At 42.6% G+C, this 24,678-nt stretch overlaps 1 protein-coding gene across 1 annotated transcript in view; it reads left to right on the forward strand.

Annotated features, from left to right (window-relative positions):
- Window positions 1-16,354, forward strand: part of cdon (cell adhesion associated, oncogene regulated) — a 34,149-nt gene extending 17,795 nt beyond the window's left edge. The window contains exons 6-19 of the mRNA XM_044354337.1: window positions 78-368; window positions 455-724; window positions 4,043-4,323; window positions 4,812-4,986; window positions 6,300-6,416; window positions 7,030-7,233; window positions 7,882-8,063; window positions 9,323-9,428; window positions 11,130-11,252; window positions 12,040-12,231; window positions 13,107-13,402; window positions 13,549-13,628; window positions 14,641-14,897; window positions 15,631-16,354. Coding sequence (XP_044210272.1) covers window positions 78-368; window positions 455-724; window positions 4,043-4,323; window positions 4,812-4,986; window positions 6,300-6,416; window positions 7,030-7,233; window positions 7,882-8,063; window positions 9,323-9,428; window positions 11,130-11,252; window positions 12,040-12,231; window positions 13,107-13,402; window positions 13,549-13,628; window positions 14,641-14,897; window positions 15,631-15,785 — 2,729 coding nt within the window. The 3' untranslated portion in view covers window positions 15,786-16,354. The remainder of the gene's footprint in view (window positions 1-77; window positions 369-454; window positions 725-4,042; window positions 4,324-4,811; window positions 4,987-6,299; window positions 6,417-7,029; window positions 7,234-7,881; window positions 8,064-9,322; window positions 9,429-11,129; window positions 11,253-12,039; window positions 12,232-13,106; window positions 13,403-13,548; window positions 13,629-14,640; window positions 14,898-15,630) is intronic.
- The last annotated feature ends 8,324 nt before the right edge of the window (window positions 16,355-24,678 follow it).

Consider the following 24,678-nt stretch of genomic DNA (forward strand, 5'->3'; position numbering starts at 1 on the left):
TAACGTTTAATTTAAGTATCTCACCTGCGTTTTCTGTTATTTTTACTAACATGCCTTATTTTATTTTTTTTGGATAGATTCAGACCCCTCCTCACCCGTGTGGATAGCTTACCCCACCGCCCCCATCACCGTGTCGCTGCAGCAGTCACAGCCGCTCACGTTGGAGTGTATCGTGTCTGGTAGTCGTGCACCGGCGGCCGTATGGTTTAAGAACGGGAAGGAGTTCACGCTGGGGCCTTCTCACCAACTACAGCACAACAACCTGGCTTTTGTTACGGTGACAAGGAGTGATGAAGGAAGTTACACCTGTGCTGCTGAGACCGAGAGAGGGACTGTGATCAGTGCCAACTATACTGTGAATGTTCTTGGTAAGAAAAGGATAAGAAATGTTTTGAAACTTTTTGCAACAGAGACATTGACGGTGAAGTTACTCTCTTCATCCTCCTCTCCACAGAGCCTGTGTCCGTCACAGAGGGCCCGACCAACCAGCTCGTCTCTCCCGGCTCCTCCGCTCGTTTCACCTGCGTAGCAAGAGGAAACCCCTCCCCAAACATCACCTGGCTGTTCAACGCTGATCCCGTCACCCCATCGCACCGCTTTCAGATCTCTGGATCTTCACTTGTTATCGCAGACGTGACGCCGCAGGATGACGGCGTGTATCAGTGTCTGCTGGACAACGGGATTAGCTCGGCACAGTCGTTCGGCGTCCTTACAGTGCAATCAGGTATGCCTCTATTAGTCATGTTATAGTGATTAAACATACAGTCTATAAAACGTAAGAAAATAAAGTTCTCAGAGCTGAAGATGACATGGTGCAAAACCCAGAGATATTTAATTTACAATTATGAAAATTCAGAAAAGTAGCAAATCCTCATATTTAAGAAGGTGGAACCAGGGATTGATTTCAAAATTATGTATTCTCTGTCAAGCGACTAATTGTTTCAGTACGACTTATAGACATATGCTTGTTTCTAAAACCTCCTCAACCCCTCTGCTCCCATCATCACTCTTTGATTTCCCTCTCAAAACACTCAAAACAAGGTAAAACTGGATCCAGTTCTGCATTGCCACTATGTAACACTCTGAGATCATGACTTAAACTTTGTTCTGTGAGTTTGTACATTGACGCCTGATACCAAAAATTGTTACAGAAACTCTTGGTAGTGTTGGAAAGGGTTAAGGCCGAGGGTTAAGGCATCTTACCAGGCAGGATCTCTGTGGGCCTGCGCATACAGTATCTGCAGGGAGTCCTTGCTCTGTGAGTGTGTGTGTGTGTGTGTGTGTGTGTGTGTGTGTGTGTGTGTTTTTCTGAGGGCCGGTAGGAGAGGCTTGGCCAAGGCCGCCCTCCTCCTGAGCCTTGAACTGAGCTTGAGCGTGAGAGTGAGCTTTGTGCACGCCGTCGGGGATAAGCCCCCGGACGCTGGAATGTAAGGAGTAGCCGTGAAGGGTTATGACGAGGACCAGACCACCCAGCTGTCAACATCATACACAACTGCCTTTTATTTATTAACACATCACAACCCTCCCCCTCCACCGTCCCCCCCCTCCCCCCCAAGCCTCCCCTCTTCTCCCTCCTCAGCCGCTCTATACTAGGGCCCCATTCCTCAGCTCGCCCCTCTATCTGCAGAATGATTAATACAGCTACATGCAGTACATAGGGAGTACAAATCAGACAGGATAGAGTGGGTTTGCTGCAAAACATTTGCTCCTCCCCTACAGACCAAAGGAAGAAGAATGAGATTTAATATCTTTTTAGGTTTAATAACACCATTTATACACAAAAACAGAATGTGAAGCTGATAAGAGGGATGTACTCAGCAGTGAGGTCAGTTTGCGTCGGGTCGTTTTTTTGGGTACCAGGTACCGAAGCTTATTAAATGCCCATTGCATTCAAAGTAAACAGTATTGTTAGTGGGTGTTCTCTGTCATTGTAATTAATCGCAGAAAGCAATCTGAAATATATTTGGTTTTCTGTTTGGCATTGTTATTTCTGTCACCATGACAACCCCCCGCTTTCATCCGATTTAGATGAATGTGCCACAGGGGAGATGCGGCGTCCTTATTCCGTCATTTTATTGGCTGTCTCCTTCCTGTCATTCTCATCAACACCCGCTGGGCTCTCCGGTTTCCAAATAACCAAACTGACAGCTCTGCCATAGCGACAACTAGTGCTAGAATTAATATTTTATCAGCTGATTTACTGAAAATTATTCAACAATTGTAATATTTGATTAATAAGTCACCTATCAAGCAAAAAACCAAAGTATTCTTTAGTTTTAGCTTCTGAACTTTTAATATTTCTTGCTTTTTATGTCACTGTATATTGGATATCTTTATATATATTGGATTTAAAGACATCACCTTGTGTACCTTGTGGAAATTGTGATAGGCCTTTTTCACAATTTTCTGATATTTTCTAAACCAAATTAAGAGATAAATTGACAAAACAACTGATAGATTAATGGATAATGAAAGTAATCATTAGTTATAGCCCTAATGCAACTGCTAACTCTTCACCGCATCGCTGATAGAAAGGAGATACTCAGACGTCTATAAAAAATACATCCACAAGTCCTTCAGTGAGCTGAGCTCGGTTCAAACCGAGGCTCTCATCTCTGCCGGTAATCCTCCGTGATTTACTATCCCATTTACTCCCAGGTGTTCTTCTCTAATGGACTGACCTTTTTTTTTTCTGTGACGGACCTGGCAGCATATCTCTGTCCAGGTGTAGTAGCACTTACTCAACAAGATATATCATTCCTCTCCATCAGATGGTGAGAATGCTGCCTGTGGCCTTAATTGCCTCCTCTCATATCTCAGTGTGGTGAAGGAGGAGCCCCGGCCGTGGTGAAACTATGAGTCAGAGTTGTGGAGAGGCGAGAGCGGTGCAGGGCAAAGGGAGGGACAGAGCAGGAGAGTGTGTAGGACTGGATGTAGTGCTGGGGTCTGATTCTCTTCGGTATTTTAATGGTTGGCGTGTGGAATGTGTGGCAGCTGGCCGTAGTCCCAGGATCAGGTCTAGTGTTACCAGCTCCGGGCCTGTTTGTTTTACAAAGTGAACCGGTGCCGCAGACGCAAAAAAACTTGCCTGAAAGTGGACCCAGTACCCTACACTGTTTCTCTGTGGCAAGCCTCGCTGCTTTACTCTCCTTATTCACTTGTTTAGGTTTTAATATCCAATCATGGTGCTCTCTGACCCCAGTGGTGTGGCTCAGAGTTTAGAGGTCCCTGCTCACGTAGGCTGTGCTCAGTGTCCTCCGAACGTCTATGAAAAATTCCACCCGGGCTCTGCCAAAACTGTGTCAGCCATAATAAGGCTCCCAGCTTGCATAATTTGCCCAGGTGGACTGCTCTGGCTCTGGCATAGATTTATGAAAAAAAAAACCAAACAAAGCATGATTATGTAGCACTGCAGAGATCCAGGTTTTCTTGTTATTTTATGTAGATTAAAAGTCTTGTTCCAAATGTAAAACTTTCCAGTGTTGGTTGTCCTCTGTAGACATGTAGTGCCACCTCACTGAGTTACATTTAGGAGTGGAACAATTTATTGTGGCACAGTATACTGCGTACAAAAACATGACCATATGCAGTGTGGAGCTACGATACGTTGCAATACTAATTAAATGTGATCGGTTGTTACTCCCAAAAGGTAATTAGTTTTATGTGTATGGTGCCAGCAGTTAAATGTCACCATATACACTTTGACCTCTGACTGTTGTCAGAAGTCACAGCTGCTGCCTGAAGATGCTAATAAGCTTATTGACTTAAAAATGTTACTTACTTACCTCAGGAATCATATCATCTAGACATTTTAGTCATCATATAGTAGATAAAGAAATGCTTGTGTCTATTCATTGCATTTTTAGCTAAAATCTTTATTAACGACTATTATAAAAAAGGACTGGTGACACCTGAATACCTAAAAAAGAATAAAGAAGGAACTTAATTCAGTCACATTTAGTTGTTATTACAGCTTTGTTAAAAGTACTGTGTATTTGTACCAAAACATGTGTTATATTTTAATCCTTTTCCCCCCTCACAGATCCACAGCTGAGCTCCACCAGCGGTGTGATGCTGGACGTTTCACCATCACTCCACCCCATGCAGAGCGACGAAGGCCACGAGCGCTTCCTAACCGAGGAAGAAGGCATACACGACACAATCAACCTGCCGGCCGACCGCAGCGTCGACCGTCCCACTCCAGAGGCGCCGATCATCATCAGCCCGCCTCAGACTCACAAACCCGACGTGTACGACCTGGAGTGGAGGGCGGGGCGCGACGGAGGAAGTCCAATCAATGCCTATTTTGTCAAATACCGTAAGGTGAGTTGGGATGAACTATCTCGTCTACTGAAGAGAAAAATATGCGCTGTTCTGTTTTCACCTTTTCTATTTAAAGACAGATTTTTAGTGTTACCGCAAGTACATGAGTTTTTCCTGAAGTGTTTTGCTGTAATTTGTTCATTAAAAATAAAAAAGGTAAGACCAGGACCTGGACTGACTGAAAGGCCGGTCATTTCCTCTTTAAAAACCTGTTTTTGCTTCAGTAATAAGCTCACTCTGACTATAAAACTGCACCGATACTAGTTAAGTCTTTGTTGGCAGCGGGAGTCACTTTTGCTGGAGTTGGAAATTATGACAGAAATCTCACAGGCATTGTTTCTGAGGCCGTTCCCTGCTATTATTCAAGCTCGAATGGAACTGTGGAGGATTATAGACCGACAGATGATTTTGTTTTTCTCTCTGTCATTTTTAGTCATGTGTTTGTATTTGTCTATGTGTGTGTGTGTGTGTGTGCGTGTGCGCGTCAGGTCGATGAAATGGGAACAGTGGTGGGGAGCTGGTATACGGTTCGCGTCCCTGGCAGTGAGAAGACCCTGCGGCTGTCAGAGCTGGAGTCCTCCAGTCTCTATGAGGTGCTGATGGTGGCTCGAAGTTCAGCAGGAGAAGGCCAGCCAGCAATGCTCACTTTTCGAACTGGCAAAGGTTGGTGCAACCGCTGGCTTGTAAAGAAAAATCCACATTTGAACGCTGTAAGAACAACAGCTATTGGTGTACTTTGCTTTCCTGTGTGCATTAGGCTGTTTAGTGTTTCTTTGTCTTGACTGGAATACATTACTTTAACCCCATTTCCAACAAAAATTTCAGCTTCTTAAAACATCAACAGTAAATGTCAGATTTCGGTGTCACAGTCAAAGCGCATCTGGTCCGTTCTGGACTCCACATTTAGCTCTGATGTTAAACAGACATTCGGGGAGAAATTTATAGGAGAAGAAGCAGAAACACAAATCACTTTCTCCACTGATAACAGTCTCATGCAGAAAAAATGCAAAGTACAGTGCTTTTTTTGAGTCTGCTAACTGAAAGTAGAGGCAAATGAAACTCAATGACGCTGAATGACTGGAAGCAGTTTTTAAGATTTTTGTTTTTCAGACAAATAAAAATAAGAACAACCGCAAATGTTCTAAAAACTAACAATAATGCTATACCACAGCATGGTTGAAAAAAAAAAATGTTCCTAGGTCAGAAATATGTAAAATACAGCCAGGAACCACGGATATGATTGTGGCCCAATGATGGCTCTCAAAATCCAGGCCTTTTACCAAAAAATGCCAACCAGTCCAAAATTAGGCTCTTATGTCCAGATGCAGCTGGAAACACCAGAACACTGCCACCTCCCCTAAGAAATATTTTACTTGACCCAAAAAAAGTTCTGGTATTTTCAGTAAAAATGTATCTCTCTCTACATGATGCTTGTTTCAAAGCCTCCTCACTAGCAGGAATATGATTCTGGTGGCAAAATACTGAATCCAAATCCATTTTTTTAAACTAATAAATATCAGAATCAGACTTAAAGAGCCACCAAATGTAATCAGGATGTAAATGAGAGAATTCAAATCCTCCTCAGGTCATTAAAAACCTTAAAATACACAGAAACAATCCCACAGACATGACTTTTGTGTCCTCAGTGGTTGATAATTATTGTTCTTTAAGTTGCGCTTAAGAATCAATCTATGATTAGTGGTTTCATATGCTTGTTGTGCTCCCGAAAGCTTAAACTAGACGTTCACATCACACACTGATTCCAACAACAACATAGTGTAGCTACGGAGTTGTCAAATGGAAACCTGAGACCCCACCCTGATAAAACCAGAACAGCTCCGGAAACCAGGAGGAAATTTCAGATTTCAGAGGCAACATCCGGAGCTGTTCCATGTGCTTGTGGTGGAAGTGATAGCCCTGAAGACCTGTCGGACCTTGTTTTCTTACTCCCAGCTTTTTTCTTTTTCCTCCTTCAGAGAAGAGCACCTCCTCCAACAAGAATCCCTCAAAGCCTCCCGTCATCTCGATGCCCCCCAAAGCTCCAGAGGACAAAACCCCCAACACACACTTCGGAGTCGTCATACACGACAGAGGTAGGGGTGGATACACACGCGCGCATACTCGTTAGCTTTCTGCGAGCTCCTGTTTTGCTGCTGCGGCTGCTGCGCTCGATGATTGTGGGATATTTCTGTTATTGGGCTTTCTGTCGTGTAGGTATTAGCGAGTTGAGGACCAGACTGTTTTGAGTGTTTCACAGCTTAATGTTTAGAAGTGGTCTGCTTTGTTTCTTTATGTCACGGGAGTACAAACAATGAAAGGACAGTTGACACTCTGTAATGACTGTTTGGATGAAAGATGCTGTAAGCAGAAAGCTGTGAGACTGCACACAGCTTTAAGGTCAGATCTAAGTGTGCATGCATAACAAGCAGGGCTACTTTGAACTTACATTAGTCTTTTCACTAACCCTCTTTTCTCTCTCTTACTCTCTCCTGCCCTCTATAACTATGTGGCTAAGAGCAGAGGCAGTAAGTACACATTCCTCCACGCCATGCTGCTTCACTGTGATGTGTATTCTTTCCTTTTTTTTTTTTTTTTTTTTTCTTTTTCTGCTAACTTGTTCCAGTCTTACATGATTTGGGACGGGGGTGATGTTGGTTGTGTTTTTAGTTCTTCACAATTTAAAAGTTTGTTCGTTTCTGCCCCCAGTACCCGAGGCTCCTGATCGCCCCACCATCTCTATGGCGACCGAAAGTTCAGTGTATGTTACCTGGATCCCGAGAGCCAACGGCGGCTCGCCAATCACGGCCTTCCGTGTGGAGTACCGGCGGGGCCGCAGTGCAGAGTGGGTTGTAGCTGCGGATAATATCTCACCGCTCAAGCTTTCTGTGGAAGTTCGCAATCTGGAGCCTGGTGAGCTTTTACATATTTCAGATCTTTCCTCTACAGTTCAGTGAAGCGTGACATGATTCTTCTGCCCCGATAAGAGGTTCTTGTTCCCTCCCCCGGTAATATAATAAATTTGAAAAAACACAGATGTAAAGTTATCATTTCATGCGGTGAGACTAGTTTTTAAAAGTTTGCTTATCTTTCTTATCTTTATTTTTCTAATTTGATAAATCAGTCCTAGTTCAGACTGATGTTTTTATTATTGCTTGCAAGAGTGAATCATTCATCCAGCTAATATTTCACTGACATTGATAGTGATGTAATATAAACAGAGGCCTAACAGCATTTTGAATTTTTTTCCTTCACTTTTTTGCAATTGTTGCGTGATGCAACAAAGTGTTAATCTGCAGCCTGGTTACCTGGTTTATTTGCAAAAAGTAGATAAAATACACTGTAGATAAAACCTATAATAAGATAAAATAAGACAGGTTGTTAATTTATTTACACTTCAGCAGCTTTCACCTTCAGCTGAGTTCTATTTAAATCAATAAAATTAATTATGAGAAACATATACAACAAATATCACCATAACTGATATAATACATTTTACTGATCACACCCACTCAGCTCCGCTGTGTAACATTGTCTTTCTCGTCATATCCCTTTTCCTAGGCTCCACCTACAAGTTTCGCGTCGTAGCCATGAACATGTACGGCGAGAGTCCTCACAGCATTCCCTCCAAGCCGTACCAGGTGCCACAAGCCAGCCCTCGTATCGCAGACCGCCCGGTGGTCGGACCTCACATCTCATCCACAGATGCCATCAGCGACACACAGATCATGCTGCGCTGGACTGTAAGTACACCAGAGACACACGACATCCATTAGACCAGAGGAGGAAGAAGTCTCTTCACTTACTTCCTTTTACTTTTTATAAGTTGTGCCTTATTTTCATAGTTTGGGCTTTCCTTCTTACCAGTAATTATAACATTCAGCTCACCAAGTTGATTCCTGGGAACTGAGGAAAAACTGCAGCATTTCTAAATCAAAGTCTGATGGAGCAATTTGAGAGAAGCGAGTTAACCGATAGAAGGACACATTCATCCGCACACATAAAAAGCAATCTAAAAATACAAATATGATAAGGTTAGATAATCATACAGGTTTTAAACATACTTATTGTTACAGTTAGAGAAATAATTCTTCCTGTTTGCCTTCATATTCTCTTCTGTCTGCTGTAAACATCCATCATAGTTGACAGACTGACTTCTTGGATTAACTTTGGCTTACTGAATGTAGCGCAGCTGTGCAGACACACAGTTTTTCTGTGCATCGAGGGATTATTACTGACATTTCGGGTGCATTTACCTCCAGTTTTACCTCAAAACAAAGTATTTTAAAACCTGACTGATCGTCTTAATATTGTTCTCAGATTATACAAAGTCAAAACTTGAGACTTGAATGTTTTTGCTTTCAACTCTCCAGTAAGTCACATCTCACAGCTGTGAGGCCAAGTCTCAAGTCTCAAGTCCTCATTTTAGAGACTTAAGCCTGACTCATGTCCAAACACCAAGTGTCAAGTTTACGACTCTGGAGTAAACGTACAAAGTAGCATGACAAGGAAGTACTTTGAAGTACAAGTACCTCAGAATTGTAGTATTTAGAATTATACTTTGCAATAGGACCAGCCTGTGTCGGAACCATTTTAAAAGCTAATTGGGCATTTTAGTGGCTGGCTGGTGGTTCTTTGGCAGCGGAGACTCAATCAGACCTTTAATTGAGCGGCCGTGCTGATTAGAGCTCTGCTCTAACAGAGATTAAGAGGCCCTGTCTGTATACGTTTTGATTCTGCTCTCTTCAAAGCTGTTTCTCCTCCTTACAACAGTTTGAGCTGCAGATGGATGCAGATAGTTCTCCTTTACTTAACCTCAGACAGTCTTATTATCTCCTGAACTTCAGGCAGACAGTTCAATCATGATTTTGCTTGCAGGACTGTACATCTGCTGATAGCATGGCCCGTCATTAGTTGCTGGAAAGTTTCTTGTCTTTTTTTTATAATAATTGCCCACCAGATTGCTGTAGTCTAACGTAATCTTTTTTCCATTCCCTTCCAGTATAGTCCCTCGAGTAACAACAACACTCCCATCCAAGGCTTCTACATTTACTACCGGCCCACAGACAGCGACAATGACAGCGACTACAAAAGGGATGTAGTTGAAGGTAAGTGAAAATGCTCATTTTGATGTTTGTGTATCTGTTTTCACTACAGATTTAGGGTGTAGCTGGTGTAGAGTGTTTGTCGACAGCCTCGTCCAGTCCCTGATGTTAAGCTCACGCTGTGCAGATAAACTAGAAGTCGGGAGGGTAATGGATACTCAGTGTCAAGAGTGGGGTGTAGTGAAGAGAGGCATTTCTGCTGTTTGATTTATAGAGAGCGCTGTCCCTAGGCAGCGAGGCCTTCTAAAATCTGTTTTTAATAAATGGTTGCCAACTAATGGGCCAGAGCTGAAATATGAGAGCGGGCAGAGGAGAGGGGCTCAGGTTGCTGGGTGGAATGCTAACAGTCGAGGCTGGTACAGGAAGGGAAGGAGGGACGTCTTTTCACTCTGCCCAACTCTTTAACATCCCAAGGTCTGGTTTTCCATGGACTGGTCACTGACGGTGACTAATGCCTGCTGGGGCTGGATACTCAGTGAGCACTGATTTGGTCATTTGGTCAAGACATCTTTGGTAAAACCGGGATACATTCAGTTGAAAGTTTTCTAAATGTCCAGGTTACATGTAGCCATTGTTTCAACAGCTTGTCATTCATTCCAATATGTAGTTATAACGTTCTTCCAGATGATACTGAATCATTTAAACAACAGTTATACGGAACCTAGACATCTAAAAACTTCTCAACCAAATTTAACTGCAGTCTTGTTAAAGCCACTTTATAGAATTTAAAAGATTCCCAAAGTTGGGGCCCCCATTATCAAAGGAGACAGTGGCAGACAAAAGACATAGACTGCATTTATTTTTTGAACAGGATTGTCTCATTTTTCAACAAAAATGTTTGACTTGACAATAATTTTATGTGTTTTTTTTTTTTCAAAACACCAAATCAGTGCTTACTGGATGTCTTTAGAAGTTTTTTGCCAATATGATACATTAGTTTCAGTACCAAGATAATACTTTTTGAGGAATAAAAATACATTTTTTTTTACAACCAACTACTCAAAAGTAATTTTCTTCTCAGATAATCTTCATGTATCTTTTATTTAAAGCTTAAACTGTTGTTTATTTCTGTATTTAACATCTGCTTCTGCATTGTTTCTGATTTACTGTAGTATGTTTAGCTTTAGCAGCAGGTTTAGTTAGAAGGCTAGGTAAGGTAAAGGCAAAGGTAGCACGCCTGCAGTGATTTATTATTCTTCATATTAAACAAAATTCAGCAAGAACTGCAGCTTATTTCAGCCTCATTTGTCGGAAATGTAGCATTTCCATAGTAGAGATTGTCGTCTCATCTGTGATTTCAGAGCACGTAGTCGTGTGATTGTGTGCGGTAGTGCAGCAGCGGTGTGTGTGTGTGTGTGTGTAGAGTGGGAATACTGGAAGGAAGCCAGGACAAACATGAAGCTGCCATATATGGAGCTTGTCTAGAGTAAAGCAACTGTCTGAGCCCTCGTGGGACTGACGGAGTAAGAGAGGAGGGGGGGGGCTGAAGCAATGAGAGATGGAGGGGGGGGGGGGTGAATGAGAGAGAGAGAGAAAGCATGAAAGAACATGACCTTCACGATGGTGTGAAACATAAAGAGATGGGGGAGAAGGAAGAAAATACTGATTGGGAGTTTACACGGGATTTGAAGCAACGTGAGTCGCCGGCCTGCAGAAGAAGTAATTTCTCACCTTTTGTTCTTGTTTTCTTTTCCTCCTTCTCAGGTGTAAAACACTGGCACATGATTGGACATCTCCAGCCCGAGACTTCCTATGATATCAAGATGCAGTGCTTTAATGACGGGGGAGAGAGCGAATACAGCAACGTCATGATCTGTGAGACCAGAGGTAAGAAATCACAAACTGCACAAGGAATGACTCACCCATCCACCAAACTTCCTCTTCATCAGAGGTTCAGACATGTTTCTGCGAAGGATATAACTTAAATGACAGGTGTGATCACCGCAATTACACGACATAAATGTGCTGTGTTTTATGAGACCAATAACAATGGTTTGTATTTTATAGTTTAGTACTGTGGCCCTGTTCACACCTGGCATTAAAATGTGTCTTGAGTCATCCAATCACAAGTGGACAGATCTAAATAGAGGTGTGAATCCACCCAAGACTCATTGAGGACACGTTTAGATCTGATTACTCAGACCATATTCGGAGGTGGTCAGGCCACATATGGACACATTGTTTTAGCAGTGTCCTGGGCCTCAACTGATATCCTCTGTGGAAGCAGGAGTACGTACTCATTTGCGCACCAACAGCATCATATTAAAGTGTGAAACAACAAGAAGAAGCCACGACAACAGGCAAAATGGACTCTCAGGCAATATTATTAAATTTGCGGTGGACTCAACACATTTGGTCTTTGCAAACGGAAATGATGTACTTGTTTATATAGACTGGGGAAGTGAGATTCGATCACAAGCGGTCACTCGAGACGCATGTGGAGATGCGTTGTAATGCCAGGTGTGAACTGACGTACTTAGAACTGTCCACTTGTGATCAGATCACCCAAGACGCATGTTATTGCCAGGTGTGAACAGGACCTGTGTTATTTTTCTTTTGACCCTCACGGGGTGAAAAGCTGTTCCTCATGTCCCTTCCTCCCTCTCTGCTGCAGCACGTCAGCCTCCAGGATCACCCAGCCAGTACCCCATCACTCCACCTGGCCCCCACCCCCAGGAGCCCCCCAGCCCTCCTGGAGGACTGCTGTACCTCATCGTCGGCTGTGTTTTGGGAGTGATGGTGCTCATCCTGCTGGCATTTATTGCTATGTGTCTGTGGAGGAATCGACAGCAGAATAATATGCACAGTGAGTTTACAGGCAAAGCCAGAGCTCGCATAGAAGACTGAAAATGTATAGTTGCTGCTCACACTGTGAGAACTTGAATATAACATATGTTGTGTTCATTCCAAGTTGTACTGTAGTTCAATGAGTTTAGCACCAGCACCGTTGGTCTCATATATAAAGATAGTTGGCCCCAAGACAGCGTGTGCAGCATATTCCAAGTGATCATAGAGCATATATGGATCCCACAGCGCTTGCAAAAGTGTTTGCCATTGCTGGATGGACTCTTTACCAGGCCTTTTGGATCTGTAAATAGGTGTTTTTTTTTTTCTTAGTTGCTTAAAAGTGGAGATTTACTTACAGGTGCTGACTTTCTGTGTGACAATTCTCTAACGTCAGAATGAACTGAACTGTAGAGCTTTCTACTACTTAAAAGTGGATTGTTTAACATTGTCTTAACCCAAGCAGCCTTACAAATAGTCTTACATTTGCAGAATTGTGATATGAACCGTAAAATATCTGATAAAGATTTGAAGAAAGGAGACAAAGAATCTGACACAGAGCCAAATTTAAATACTTGCTCTATTGTGGTGTGGCATAGAAAAAAAGGCTGGTACACTGACAAAAAACATAAAGATGCTCTTTAATGCAAAATATAGATACGTTTATTTCATATCCCAAATATGGCAAAGTGTGAAAAAGGAATACTGAATTCTAGAGTATTAGCTAACACATTCACATTATTCCCTACGTTGCTATGGACAGATTTTGTTCTGTTCTCAGGTCTGATACCCAGCTTAGAATCGTTCCTGTATAAATGTAGACTAGACTTTAAACTCTCTGCCTCTCCATCACCTCCTCTCCTCCTCCCTCTCCCTCTCCCTCTCTCTCCGCTGTAGAGTACGACCCTCCCGGCTACCTGTACCAGCCAGCGGAGATGAATGGCCATGTTCTCGAGTACACCACGTTGCCTGGCACCAGCCGCATCAATGGTGGCGTCCACGGAGGCTACGGGCACAGTGGCCCCATGTTACCCCAGGGGTGCCATCACCTCCACCACAAACTCCCCAACGGCTTGGCGCTGCTCAACGGCTCCAGCGGCCTGTTCTCACCTGGCCACCCACACAGCCACGATGGCACCCTGCCTCACAGCACCAGGGACTGCGAGCACTCCCACCCCCACCACCACCATAATGTGAGCGCTTCATCCAGACACCAGAAAGTACTCCAAACGTAGAGACTGGGTGTCTAATTCATCATTTTTTTATCGATGCTGCACAAGTATTAAAGGTGCAAATTCAGTTCAGTTTGGCTAAATCTAGTGTTGTGCTCTCTTGTTAGGGTGGAGGCATGTACACAGCTCTTCCCCAAACAGAGTCTTCTGATTGTATGAGCTGTCAAAACCTCTGCAACAACAACAGGTAAGACAAGAAGTCTTCTTCCATCAAATTCAGCATTCTGTTTATGAATATCTTTGGTTTGTTGCAGACATCTAGGACACAGTTTTTCTGTTTATTTGTTCTTTTTTAAATCTGAGAATTTTAAAAAAGGGTATAAAATTGGACTTGGAAACAAAACTCTATAATACAGAAATTTGGGTGATCAGTGTTTCCTTGCAGCAGGAAACACAACAGCTTTAATGTTTGTGGGAAAATAAAATTTTTGCTTCTTTTAAAAGAATCCGGTATGTCTTTGGTGAAAGTTTGTAAAAACTGAAAAAGATAAGTCTTCCATATATTTCAAGGTAATGCCGGCTCAAAACTATGCATCGCTCATATTTTGTAATCTGTCCCGCGTTCCTTGTGACCTCACAACTTCAGAGATCTCTACTTGCTCCAAACACACGCACACACATGCACATTTCCCCTCCTGCTAGCCCTGTTTATGTACTCAAGGGTCCCCAGCATCACAGTTTACCCTGTGTGCACCCAGCCAGCAGACCTAATGAGCCCTGTGTTTATTTACCTCCGGCTGCTGGGAAAAGAGGGGGTGTGGTCACAATCCAATCATGTACCGATAGAGGGAAGCTGAGTTCAGGGAAACACAGTGAAATTCGCTGCGTGCAACTGTCTGCATTTGAGAACTTCACCGGAGAGCAAAAAAAAAAAACCACAACGTGTCACAGTTATTTAGAAGCAGCGAGACTGGACCTTTTAATCTCCGGTTCAACTGTTGAAAACACATTTTGCAGCTGTGCTCAGAGTGTTCCAGTTGTGTTAGAGCTGTCATTGTTTTGTACACTGTTAGGAGAATTAACACAAGGGTTGTCTGTGTCTGGCGGAAAACCCACAGATATGTGGAGAGAGGAAGAACCAGAGTGATAATGTGAAGCACCGCTGAGAGTTGTCAGTGGGTGAGCACTCAGCAACAAATGGGCACCTTATAAACCAATGTGTCTCACTTTTCTTTCCATCTCACTCTGTCTCTGTGCAGATGTTACAACAAGACCAATGGCACTTTCTCAAGCGGCACTCTGCCTCTAATGCATCGCGTGGCATCCTGCCAGCAGGACGGGCTGGAGATGGTGCCTCTGGGACAGGTTTCATCGCAGTGCCACGGCCCTGACAGCCACTCTAGTGACCAGGAGGCCGACGCAGGGTACCAGCCAGGCGAGCATAGGGAGTCTTCGCCCTCACAGCATTCTTGCTGTCTGGTGGGAAACAATGAAAACTGTCCAGCAGACAACACTGGTGAGACACAAATGCCCACAGAATCTTTCCAAGTATTTTCTCTTTTTTTTTCTCGCCTACCAACTCTTTTCTTTTCCTACGTCTTTTCTGCCTCTGGTGTTTTCTCACTTCTCTCAGTTATAAAGCATCAGTAGACAACAGCAAAAACATTGTCTTCTGCATGCATCTTTCCACAAGGCATCTCTCCCAGCCAAGAAAAAGTCTGGCACATAACCCCCGAAAACTGTTTGTTTCAGTTTTTTTTAAAAAGTTCTTTTTTTTTGTACAGATTAAACAAATAAGATATATAATAATTAGTGATATTTAAAAGTGCTGTTAGGTGGATTTTTCCAGTATTTGTGTTAAGCTAAGCTAACTGGCTTCTGGCTATAGCTTCATATTTACTGTACAGATATGAGAGTGGTATCCATCTTTTCATCTAACTCTTGGCAAGAAAACACATAAGAGTATTTCCATAAATGTCAAAGTATTGCTTCAAGACATTAGAGATAAGAAACTAATGCCCTGTGGATAAAGTGAAAAAAAAAAGTACTTCCAGACCCTCGTGGTTGCACTATTGTGAAATTGAACTCTGCCCTACCAGTAAGTTTTAACATCATTACCAACCCTCATGTATACAGACAAACTATGCAGCATCACCACAAATTACAATGTGGGCCTCTACAGAATCTGTACTTGTCTTTTTTAATATGAAGTATAAACCAAAGACTCTCCGCTCTCTCCCTCTGTACAGCCGAGGAGGAGCTGGAGTGCGTCGACACGGAGGGGCCTGTGGTGTGCTGGGAGAGTCTTGGCCTGCCAGACTTGGACTGTGACGAAAAGCCTGGGTGGATCTCCACCAGCAGCCTGGCAGGAGAGCTGATCCAGCCCGGCCCCCAGGAGGTCTGAAGGCAGCCCACACACAAACACACTCTCCTGCAGTGTGGGGTTTTTTTTTTTTTTAGAGAAACCCAGCAGAGTGACTGGATGAGAGACAGTTGTGGAAATATATCACAGGAAGGAAGTGGACCAGCGATGTGATAGTCAGAGACACTGCATGTTACGGTGACAAGGAAACAAAACTGTCGATGGACTGAGCCGAGATTAGCGTCATGGGAAAAGACAGTGACTATAAGAGACTGAGAGCAAAGCCAGATGGAGAGAAACACAAAGAGAAAGGGAGCGTTGCTCGAAGACAGAAACTGTATCCCATTGGAGGGAAGACTCTCATAAAAGATCAAAGACTCTTTAGATGACTTATTTATTTTTTGTAGTAGTAAAATATTATTTCATATGAATGTATCTGTTTTAAAGAAAAAAAGTTTGTCTTTTATATTATTTATGCCTTTTGGATGAGAAATACTTTTTATTTTTTGTTGTTTTGTCCCTCTGTGTTCCACTCATGTGTGGAGATTAGCAATTGTCTGTGTAAAGTTTTGTAATAATATAAAGAGAAGATATGGAAGAGTAAACAACAACCTATTTTCAATGTCTTTTTTTCCCCCTTCCTTCATGTGTAGGCCCGATGAATGATTGCCAGAGTGAAATTTCCCGGCCTTGGTCCAAACCCATCGATATTTCTGGCAGGTCTTTGATGTGGCTCTCTGATGGGCTGTTCCACTGCAGTGACCCCTGAATAGGGTGAACACTCTCTTCACTGTTCAGATTAAGGCTGCTGCTCTTTGCTTCAGTGAATACTTGATAGGTCATTACTTTACTCAAAATGGACCGTTGCTTTGAGAGCACTGTTGACCTACTGGCCCCAATCTGTTGGAAAAGTGGAGTAGTTACATTAAAACAGAATTGTTAGGTGTGAGTAGCCCACACACGCATCTTCAAATGCTAAATCTCCCCTACTGCTCGTAAACATAGAATACTTTCCCACCCTTTCTAGTTTGATGTCAAACAGATGAAGTGTATCTGATCAGATAAAGTTCTGGTGTCTTGCATATGATGCAAATGTCCAGCGACGGGTAGAGCAAAAGCTAAATCTAGATTTAAAAACAAACAGCATCATAAGCATTCAGAGAAAACTTTATCCTCTCTCATCAATTTTGCATCATCGATATTAAAGGCACATTACCCAAATACAAGAAAAACATCATTTTTCATATCCCTAGTGGTATCTAGTCGTTCTGGTGGTTTAATTTCATCTTACCAACAAAGAAAAAGAAAAAGTCCCAACAAAAATGGGAAAATGGGCACCGCTTGTGGGAGAGACAAAATACTGTTGCAGCACAAATATAATTTTGTTCACCACTGTTGTTTTGAATTGGAGGCAGAAATGTCAGAAACTTAAAACTAAAACTTTCATGGTTAGGTACTAAATGGCACTGAGTGGCACAATGTGTTACTTTGTGGTTTGGGTGTGGTTTGGGTAAGCAACCACAGAACTGCTTAGTAAAAATGACAAACTGTCCAAGTTTACTGAGATCACATTCAATGGAAGGAGGCTGAGCGGAAATGTCACCGTAATGGTCCTGATGTATGAACGTACTGCTTATAACTCATTCATAAAACCGTTTGAATATACTCTCCTCAGGTTTCAGTCTGCATTGGCCAAACCCCTTCCCTAAAGGCTTAAACCCTCCATTGGTTTCTCCATGTTGTGCTGGCTGATTTGAGTTGATAGGATTGCAGCGGGTAGATGACAAGGCTGGCCTTGCTTCAATGAGGATGACTGCAGTGCAGGCTTCCCATGCTTGGTGCCTGTCTGCCTGTGTTTGTGCCAGAGTCTGCTGCCAGTCCTCAGGCCCTGGCTCGCCTGGCATCTCTACTTCCCCTGATGGTATACGGGATATTCCTGGCACACGGATTTACTCGCCTGCTGCTGAGGCGTGGCCCAGCCTCTTCCGGCTGTTATTTTTAGTCTTTGATAGAAGCTGGCGGCATTTGTTCAATTGACTTAAGTTGAAACTGGTCCTTTCCCAGGAAGAGTTTGCCTGAGTAACTCAGCCTTGAAACCCTTCAGTGTTCTAGATGTACGCTGATTTGAGAAACTTCTTGTTTTTGAGGTGTGATTCCAAAACAGTCTGTGACTCCAGGCCCGGGATGATGGAGAGAACTGCACTGCACTCATTAAGTTTCCTTTCAACTTTTACTTTCCTTGCAGTAGCTCATTCCTGTGTCCATTATGATTCCCGCGCTGCCATTAGGAAGAAAAGCAACAGAACAATGGGTAGGAAATGAAGCTGGAAATGAAAGAGAAATGGGAGGGAGAGGGGATGCTGACAGATGCTGGCCGGGCTGATGAGAAGAAGATAAGGGTAGGGTTGTCTCTAAATGAGCTGCTTCTCCATCTCCCACGTCTGTCAGTCGGCACCCTCCCTCAGTCCTGCCCTGCACCCTCTACCCACGCAGCTACACCCCTTCATTAAGGAGCCCATGGGAACAAGAAAGCTCATTGTCTGCCCTGGAATTTCTGCCCCTTGCTGCAGAGCCGACCTGTTAACGCCAGTCCCTCTCCCCTCCGCCCACCATTCTTCCTCTCTCTCCCCTCTCCAGCACACCCTGAATGAATGCAATTCTTATGAATCGGGCAGTGTGTTGTTAACTCGCTTGATTCAGCCTCGGGCGGTTTTATCCTTGAGATGTCACAAACCACAAGTGAAGCATGTTGTGGTTGGATGAACTCCAACGACATTCCAGTGGGTCCCTGCAAATGATGAGGTCATAGGCAGTATAAGACCAATAAATATGCTCCCTCAAGGATATCTGCTATTTATTTGTAATCAGGCTCAGGTCTTGAAGTATGAAAATGACACATAGCCGGCTTCCAGTTGGGTTTCTGCGCTGATGTAACCGATACAATTGTAGACTGCACCTGTTGGACGCAATCAGGGGAAAAAAAAGCAGAAACACAGTCTAATCTTTACCCCAGCTGCATCCATTTAACTGCCCCCATTTACTCCCTGTCAACAGACTTAACATTTTCTGTTTGATCATACTGTTCTGGATCAATAATGAGCCTATTGATGACAAGCAGTTTGGACCTGTTGACATAAGCAAACCCTCAGAGTGTAATGATGGTTTTCAAATGCATCAGATGCATCTAAAAGCCACACTTGCTAAAAATTAAATCAACTCATGCAGTCATTTTTATTCAATTAACACTGTAGGATATCTACGTGGAGACATGAGTAATTATATATTTTTATATGGATGAATTATTTAAGAGAGTATTTGTTTGATGTGCAAGGATTTCTGCTCTAGATGTGCCGCAGTCTCTCACTTTGCTGAAAGTGACAACACACAGTAGTTAGATAACACACACAGTCCAACACATTTAAAGAAAGAAAACAACACAGCGGGGAGGTTATTGGAATTAAGCAGAAACAGAAACAAACAATTTCAAGAAAAGGAAAAAAAAAAAAGTCTTGTCTAATGAACCCAGATGATTTTAATTATCAAGACAATAGACTGGTTGGGTATTTGAAATCTTAACCACAACCTCAAAGGTCTACATAGTGTCACGCTTCATAAGTTTATATGGCTACAAAGATTGCAGGAGACAATAACGAAGTCTTTTTGATCAGAGTGTTCCAGTGTTTCTAGTCTGATGGTAAAAGGTCAGCTCTCACAAGCATCACAAGATTAAAATAAAACATATTTTCTCACGTAACACTAGTGGTATTTAGCTATGCAGGTAGTTTGGGTTTTATTTGCACAGGTTTTAAGTTATCTGTCTTTGCCTGCAACCCAGTATAATAGAATCAGTGCTGAAAAGTTACCTTTAAAAAATGTAACAGCAATGCGTCCTTATAGAAACACTCTCCCACTCTGGATTATCCACAAAACACGCTCTTATCAGTTTTCTTCAGTAGAAAGAAATTCCAGTGAAACAGTCACAGGTCTTTAGATTATTAACCAGGACTTTGTTTCTGAAAAAGCACAAGGATGGTGATTTTTTTTTTTTTTTTTTTTTTTAAAAAAGGAACTCAGAACATATTGCATTGGCAGAATACCCAGATTTTTATTCGCTATTATACATCATGCTCCAAAAACAGTGGATCCTCCAGTTCCCATGATGCAACCAATAGTGGCCTACTGTAAATTAAACCCTCCCTGCCTCGTAAACCCACAGCTTTCAAACTCCACCCCTCCTGTTAGTCACACAGGCCCTCTTTTAAAAATAATAGTCTGAACGTCCAAACCAAGTTAATCCATGATGTCACCAGGGTTATTTTCTCAAACATGACAAAGCTCTTCCAGAGTCACAGACGACATTGTACATTACACACTGAGCAATATTCTCCATGATGAGTTAACTAATTTTCATATATAAAATTGGTGGAGTTTCCCTTTAACATTAACATACTTTTCATATTCTGACCTTTCACAGTATCTCCTCATAATTAGTTTCAAATTTCTGAACCACAAATCTATTATTCATTATAAATACCTCATCAGTCATTAATAGATGGGTGATTAATTCTTAATTAAGCTTTCAGAGAGCAGAGAGAGTGTATTGTTTAGGTTTTACACTATTTGTTTATGGAGAAAAAACATTCACGATCACATTATATTATACCTGCGTACAAAGATGTGCATCAGCTGCACAAAAATATAAATAAAAATAAAAAATTTTAGGCTAAAAGAAAGATGTTTAAAGTGTTTTTACTGTTCTAAAATGGGTCAAATTTTCAGTTTTGTGAGCAGTGCACAAGAAATTCACCTTCACTGTATCATGGTGGAGGCAAAAAATCTCAAAAACAGATACCGCATCGTAAAACCTTGGCAAACCAAAACTTTCTAACTATCTGCATGGCCAGATACCACAAGAGCTTTCTCTAACGTGGTTGCACCAACTATTTAAACCAGTTGCTTTTCAGATATATACAAAGTTGAATCTTGAAGGAAGCACACTTATGTGCACAAAATACACCAGAAAGTTATCATCAGTTGTCCTCCACATCCAGCCGGGTGAAGTAGAAAGTTATCCTGGCTCCTTCGTCTGTATCATACAAAGCCTGGCAGGTGTACATCCCCTCTGCATCCGACTGCAGCTCCTCTATGAGTAGAGAAGAGGTGTTGACGGGCACCTGCATGTGGCCCAGGCTGCTGGACTGAGACTGGAGCTTGGGGCCTTGGCCGTAGTTGTAGGCCACTGCTATATTATTATCAGTTCCTGGTTTGGTAAAACCCCAGATGAAGATTGTTGGCATAGTGGAGCCACAGTCCAAGGTGACTGAGCTCCCCACTGTCGCTGTAACATGGGAGCGGATATATTCCACCTCCTCAGGGTCAAATATCTCTAAACCTGGTAACACAAGACAGCCGGAGTCAGTAACACTGTGAGGAAAGAAAAGCTGTTATGTTTTTTTTTTCTACACATCGACAAAAAGAGGCTCAGTTGTGTTGGATGTTAATAAGTATCTTCAGCAAACTTTCTCAAGACCTCACAGTTGGTTGGGAATGGACTGCGTCAGCTCTTGAGGATGAACAACACATAATTAAACACATTCATAGTATCTGCTTCTGGCCTGTTTGATGGATTTTATGACCCTCCCGCTGGCTGAGCTTAGCAATCTGACAAAATCATGACAGCACTTTAAAGAGCAGTTATTCTACTCGCCTCGACTTGCCTTCAACTCAACACCTTTGTTCTCAAAGTAGGTTTAAGTACAATGAGTCTTTACCTTTTAGAGGAAGAGCCAGCCAGCAGAAGAGCAAGCAGAAATAAGGAACCATCCTCAAGACTCTCTGTTGGTGCCACAAAGCTTCAGTTCTCAAGTCAGGAGGCTATTAAAACCTGTCACAGTGGTGATAGCGTGTCTCCTCTCCAGTCCACACTGCTGTAGACACTGAGAAAGACTGAGCGAGGCTGGAGGACTGACAGGGAGAATTCTCTCAAACTACACTGGATTCACTTTAAATTATTCATCAATGCTTCCACCTCCCCAGTGTCGCTCCGTTTTGCCTGTCTCTCCAGCTCTCCACTCATGACTGGGCTAATGGCTAGACCTGAGAGCGAAAGGTGTAGGGTGTCGGGATGATGCCATTGCTTCATATATTATTGAATAAAGTGGTGGAGATAGCCTTTTTAGAAATTCCATCACTTCCAATGTGAAATGAAAACTAGGGCCCGGGAAGGTTGGAAAATCGGCACTGAGGCTTCCACGCAAACACATGCGAGTTATTATTTACCCTATGAGATGCAGCCAGAAAAAAATCACCACTGATTCATGTCATCTACTGATTAGCTGGTTTTTCTCATGACTCAGTGGGCTGTCATTTGTCGTCTCCAAGCTTTTTGTGGTAGTATTGCCCACACACACTTAAAAATGCATGGCTTTTTGCATAATTCATTTATGGATATTAGTCGTCCCAAAATATTTAAATGCTTGTTGAAGTAGGACACTTCTGTTGTAAAGAAAAAAAAAATCTGTTTAGACTAGATTTAGGAGGAGACTAACAGTGAGCTTCATTAGTGGTGCCACACAGCAGCCGCCAGTGAGAAAACTCTGCCTGCTTGCTGCAACAAGAGCATGCTGAAGCCATGCTGTGCGGCCTTGCAAGCAGCCCATAAACTTGCTCTTACTGGAGGCAACCCCAGACTGAGGAGAAGGCTCTAATTAGTAAGGACTTAGAGTTCAGCTTTTTTTTTTTGGGGTGGGGGTGGGGGGGTGTGGAAGAGGAGGACTATATTTAGAAGGCTGCTGGAAAACAGACAGATGTAATAAAAATACAATATAAAACAACATGGTTTCTAAGGGCACAGTGGACTGGGAGAAGTTCAAAGATGTGTCAGAGAAACATTGACACGCTAGTAAACACATTGCACAATTATATTTCTGGGAAAAATTGCCAAGAAGTATCTTGCAAGAGAAAATATTGAACTAAAGGAGAATGGAGGATCAGAGTGTTTTAGCGGAGAGTTAGCTAAAGAAAATCCATTAAGAAGTCATTCTGGCTATATGAGCATCATAGGCAAGCATCCAGATGGTTTATGCCAGTGTGGTTGTCCAGAGAGAGTGCAGTTTGTCTTGTTTTTCAGCAGAAAACATATGAAAGAAAGGCAATAAATTTATGAGGAGGATTTGGGAACCTTTTAACTTGGAGTTTTCTTTTTGAAACAGCTAATTTATGTGTACTCCAGTCGCCTAAAACCTCTGGACAGATGATAGAAATTGCTCGCAGTGAATGGTATTAACCAGTGGTTCTCAAAGTTGTCCTTGAGAGGGTTCCAGCGGGTCCCCAGCAAAAAGGGGGATAATATATTTTCACTATAATTACATCCATAAGTAACACAATGACAGAATGTATTACTATTTTGGTCATGGGTTTCATATACTTTCTGTAATAATACATATAAAAGCAAAAATCTCATCAGATGGGGGGCCCTGGGACAAAATCTAATCAAATGGGGGTCTGTGATCTAATTTGTGTCAGTTTAAGGGTCCTTAATGTGAAAAAGTTTGAGAACCACCGGTATTAACTATGGAGGGCAGGATTAGGCGTCTCAATATACAGCCTGCCGGAAATTTGGATGACTTGATACATTTGTATGGCTTCTATCAAAAGCTTGTGTCCCTAAATGCCTTGACTAATCATTTGTCTCACCTTTATAACTTTAAAACAGTACAGAACAGTACATTGCAGTTAGAAACAAGCAAACGGAACTTGGTTTTAGCATTTACATTCCCCACTTCAGAAAAGTGACCCTGTATTGTGTGTTGTGACCATAAATTAGGCCTTACATATGGACATTTAATTTTTCCATAGTAAAAAATGTAAGCCCGTGCCAGAGCAGCTAGCCTACAACCGTGACACGACCATCATGCAGCTGCTACATCAAGCTATAATGTCCAAGCTACAATAAAGGAGAGAAAATCTGTGATTTGTCATTAATGGGACCAGTAAGTCCTCTTCTGTTGGAGAAGGAACGGACCAAATTCTTTACCGGTGAAGCACATCCTTTCTAAGGGTTGCAGCGCTGCACACAAGGGCCTGCCACATCTGCTGGCTGCCTGCCTGATTTGCTGCCTGGCTGCTTGCAACTTTTTAAAAAATCGAGAAGGAAGAAGACCAGGCAACTGGAAAATGTTAGTCATTGAAAAACAAAATGTTTTTTAGATGGTGGTTGGGGGGACTTGGCCCTGTTGGAGGCGAGTTAGCGACAAACGGAAGGTTGCATCTTATCTGGACCCTCTTAGCCCTGTAAAAGCTTTCAGGTGCAGTGCCCCATTGAGTGGATCCGGCCGGCCCGAGCTTGTGCAACTTTTTTTGTTCTTGGCAGCAGATGAGAGAACAGAATCAGACCCAGATAGCTGGGACTATATAGGGATCTGGGTAACACATTATTGCCACCCCAACATGTGCCACCCGCCCAGACTGTGAGCACTTGGCAACGCTGCACTTTATGTGCGAGCAGAGCTGGCAAAACAGGTGGGTTCCTTGAGTGTGCCCTATGATTAGATCAGTCATTACCACTGGCATTGTTGAAAGCAAAGCTAACCTCTTATTTCAGAGGACCACCTGTATTGGAATGTGTTACTAAGTCTTAACAGCACATGATTCAATCTCTGGATGAGAAAAATAGTCTTTGTTGGCTTACAGTTAGGATGTGTGTTTCCACTTATCATCTAATGAGATTCTGATTTTCTTTTCTTTTCCTCTTCAACAGAAAGCACTGTACAGCCACTGTGTTTTTTTCTTTGAATGTTGTTTGTTGTCTAGTGTCCGGTGATGTGGACTTCCTCTCCTTTATAAGTGTAGCTGTCTTCTGTAACTCACAGCTCTCAGACTTGAATCCTATGCATCTCATGCTCGCTGCAGCTGTGAGGTTTCCTCCACCTCTTCC

Source organism: Thunnus albacares, chromosome 6 (genome assembly GCF_914725855.1).
Source record: "Thunnus albacares chromosome 6, fThuAlb1.1, whole genome shotgun sequence".
NCBI lineage: Eukaryota > Metazoa > Chordata > Actinopteri > Scombriformes > Scombridae > Thunnus > Thunnus albacares.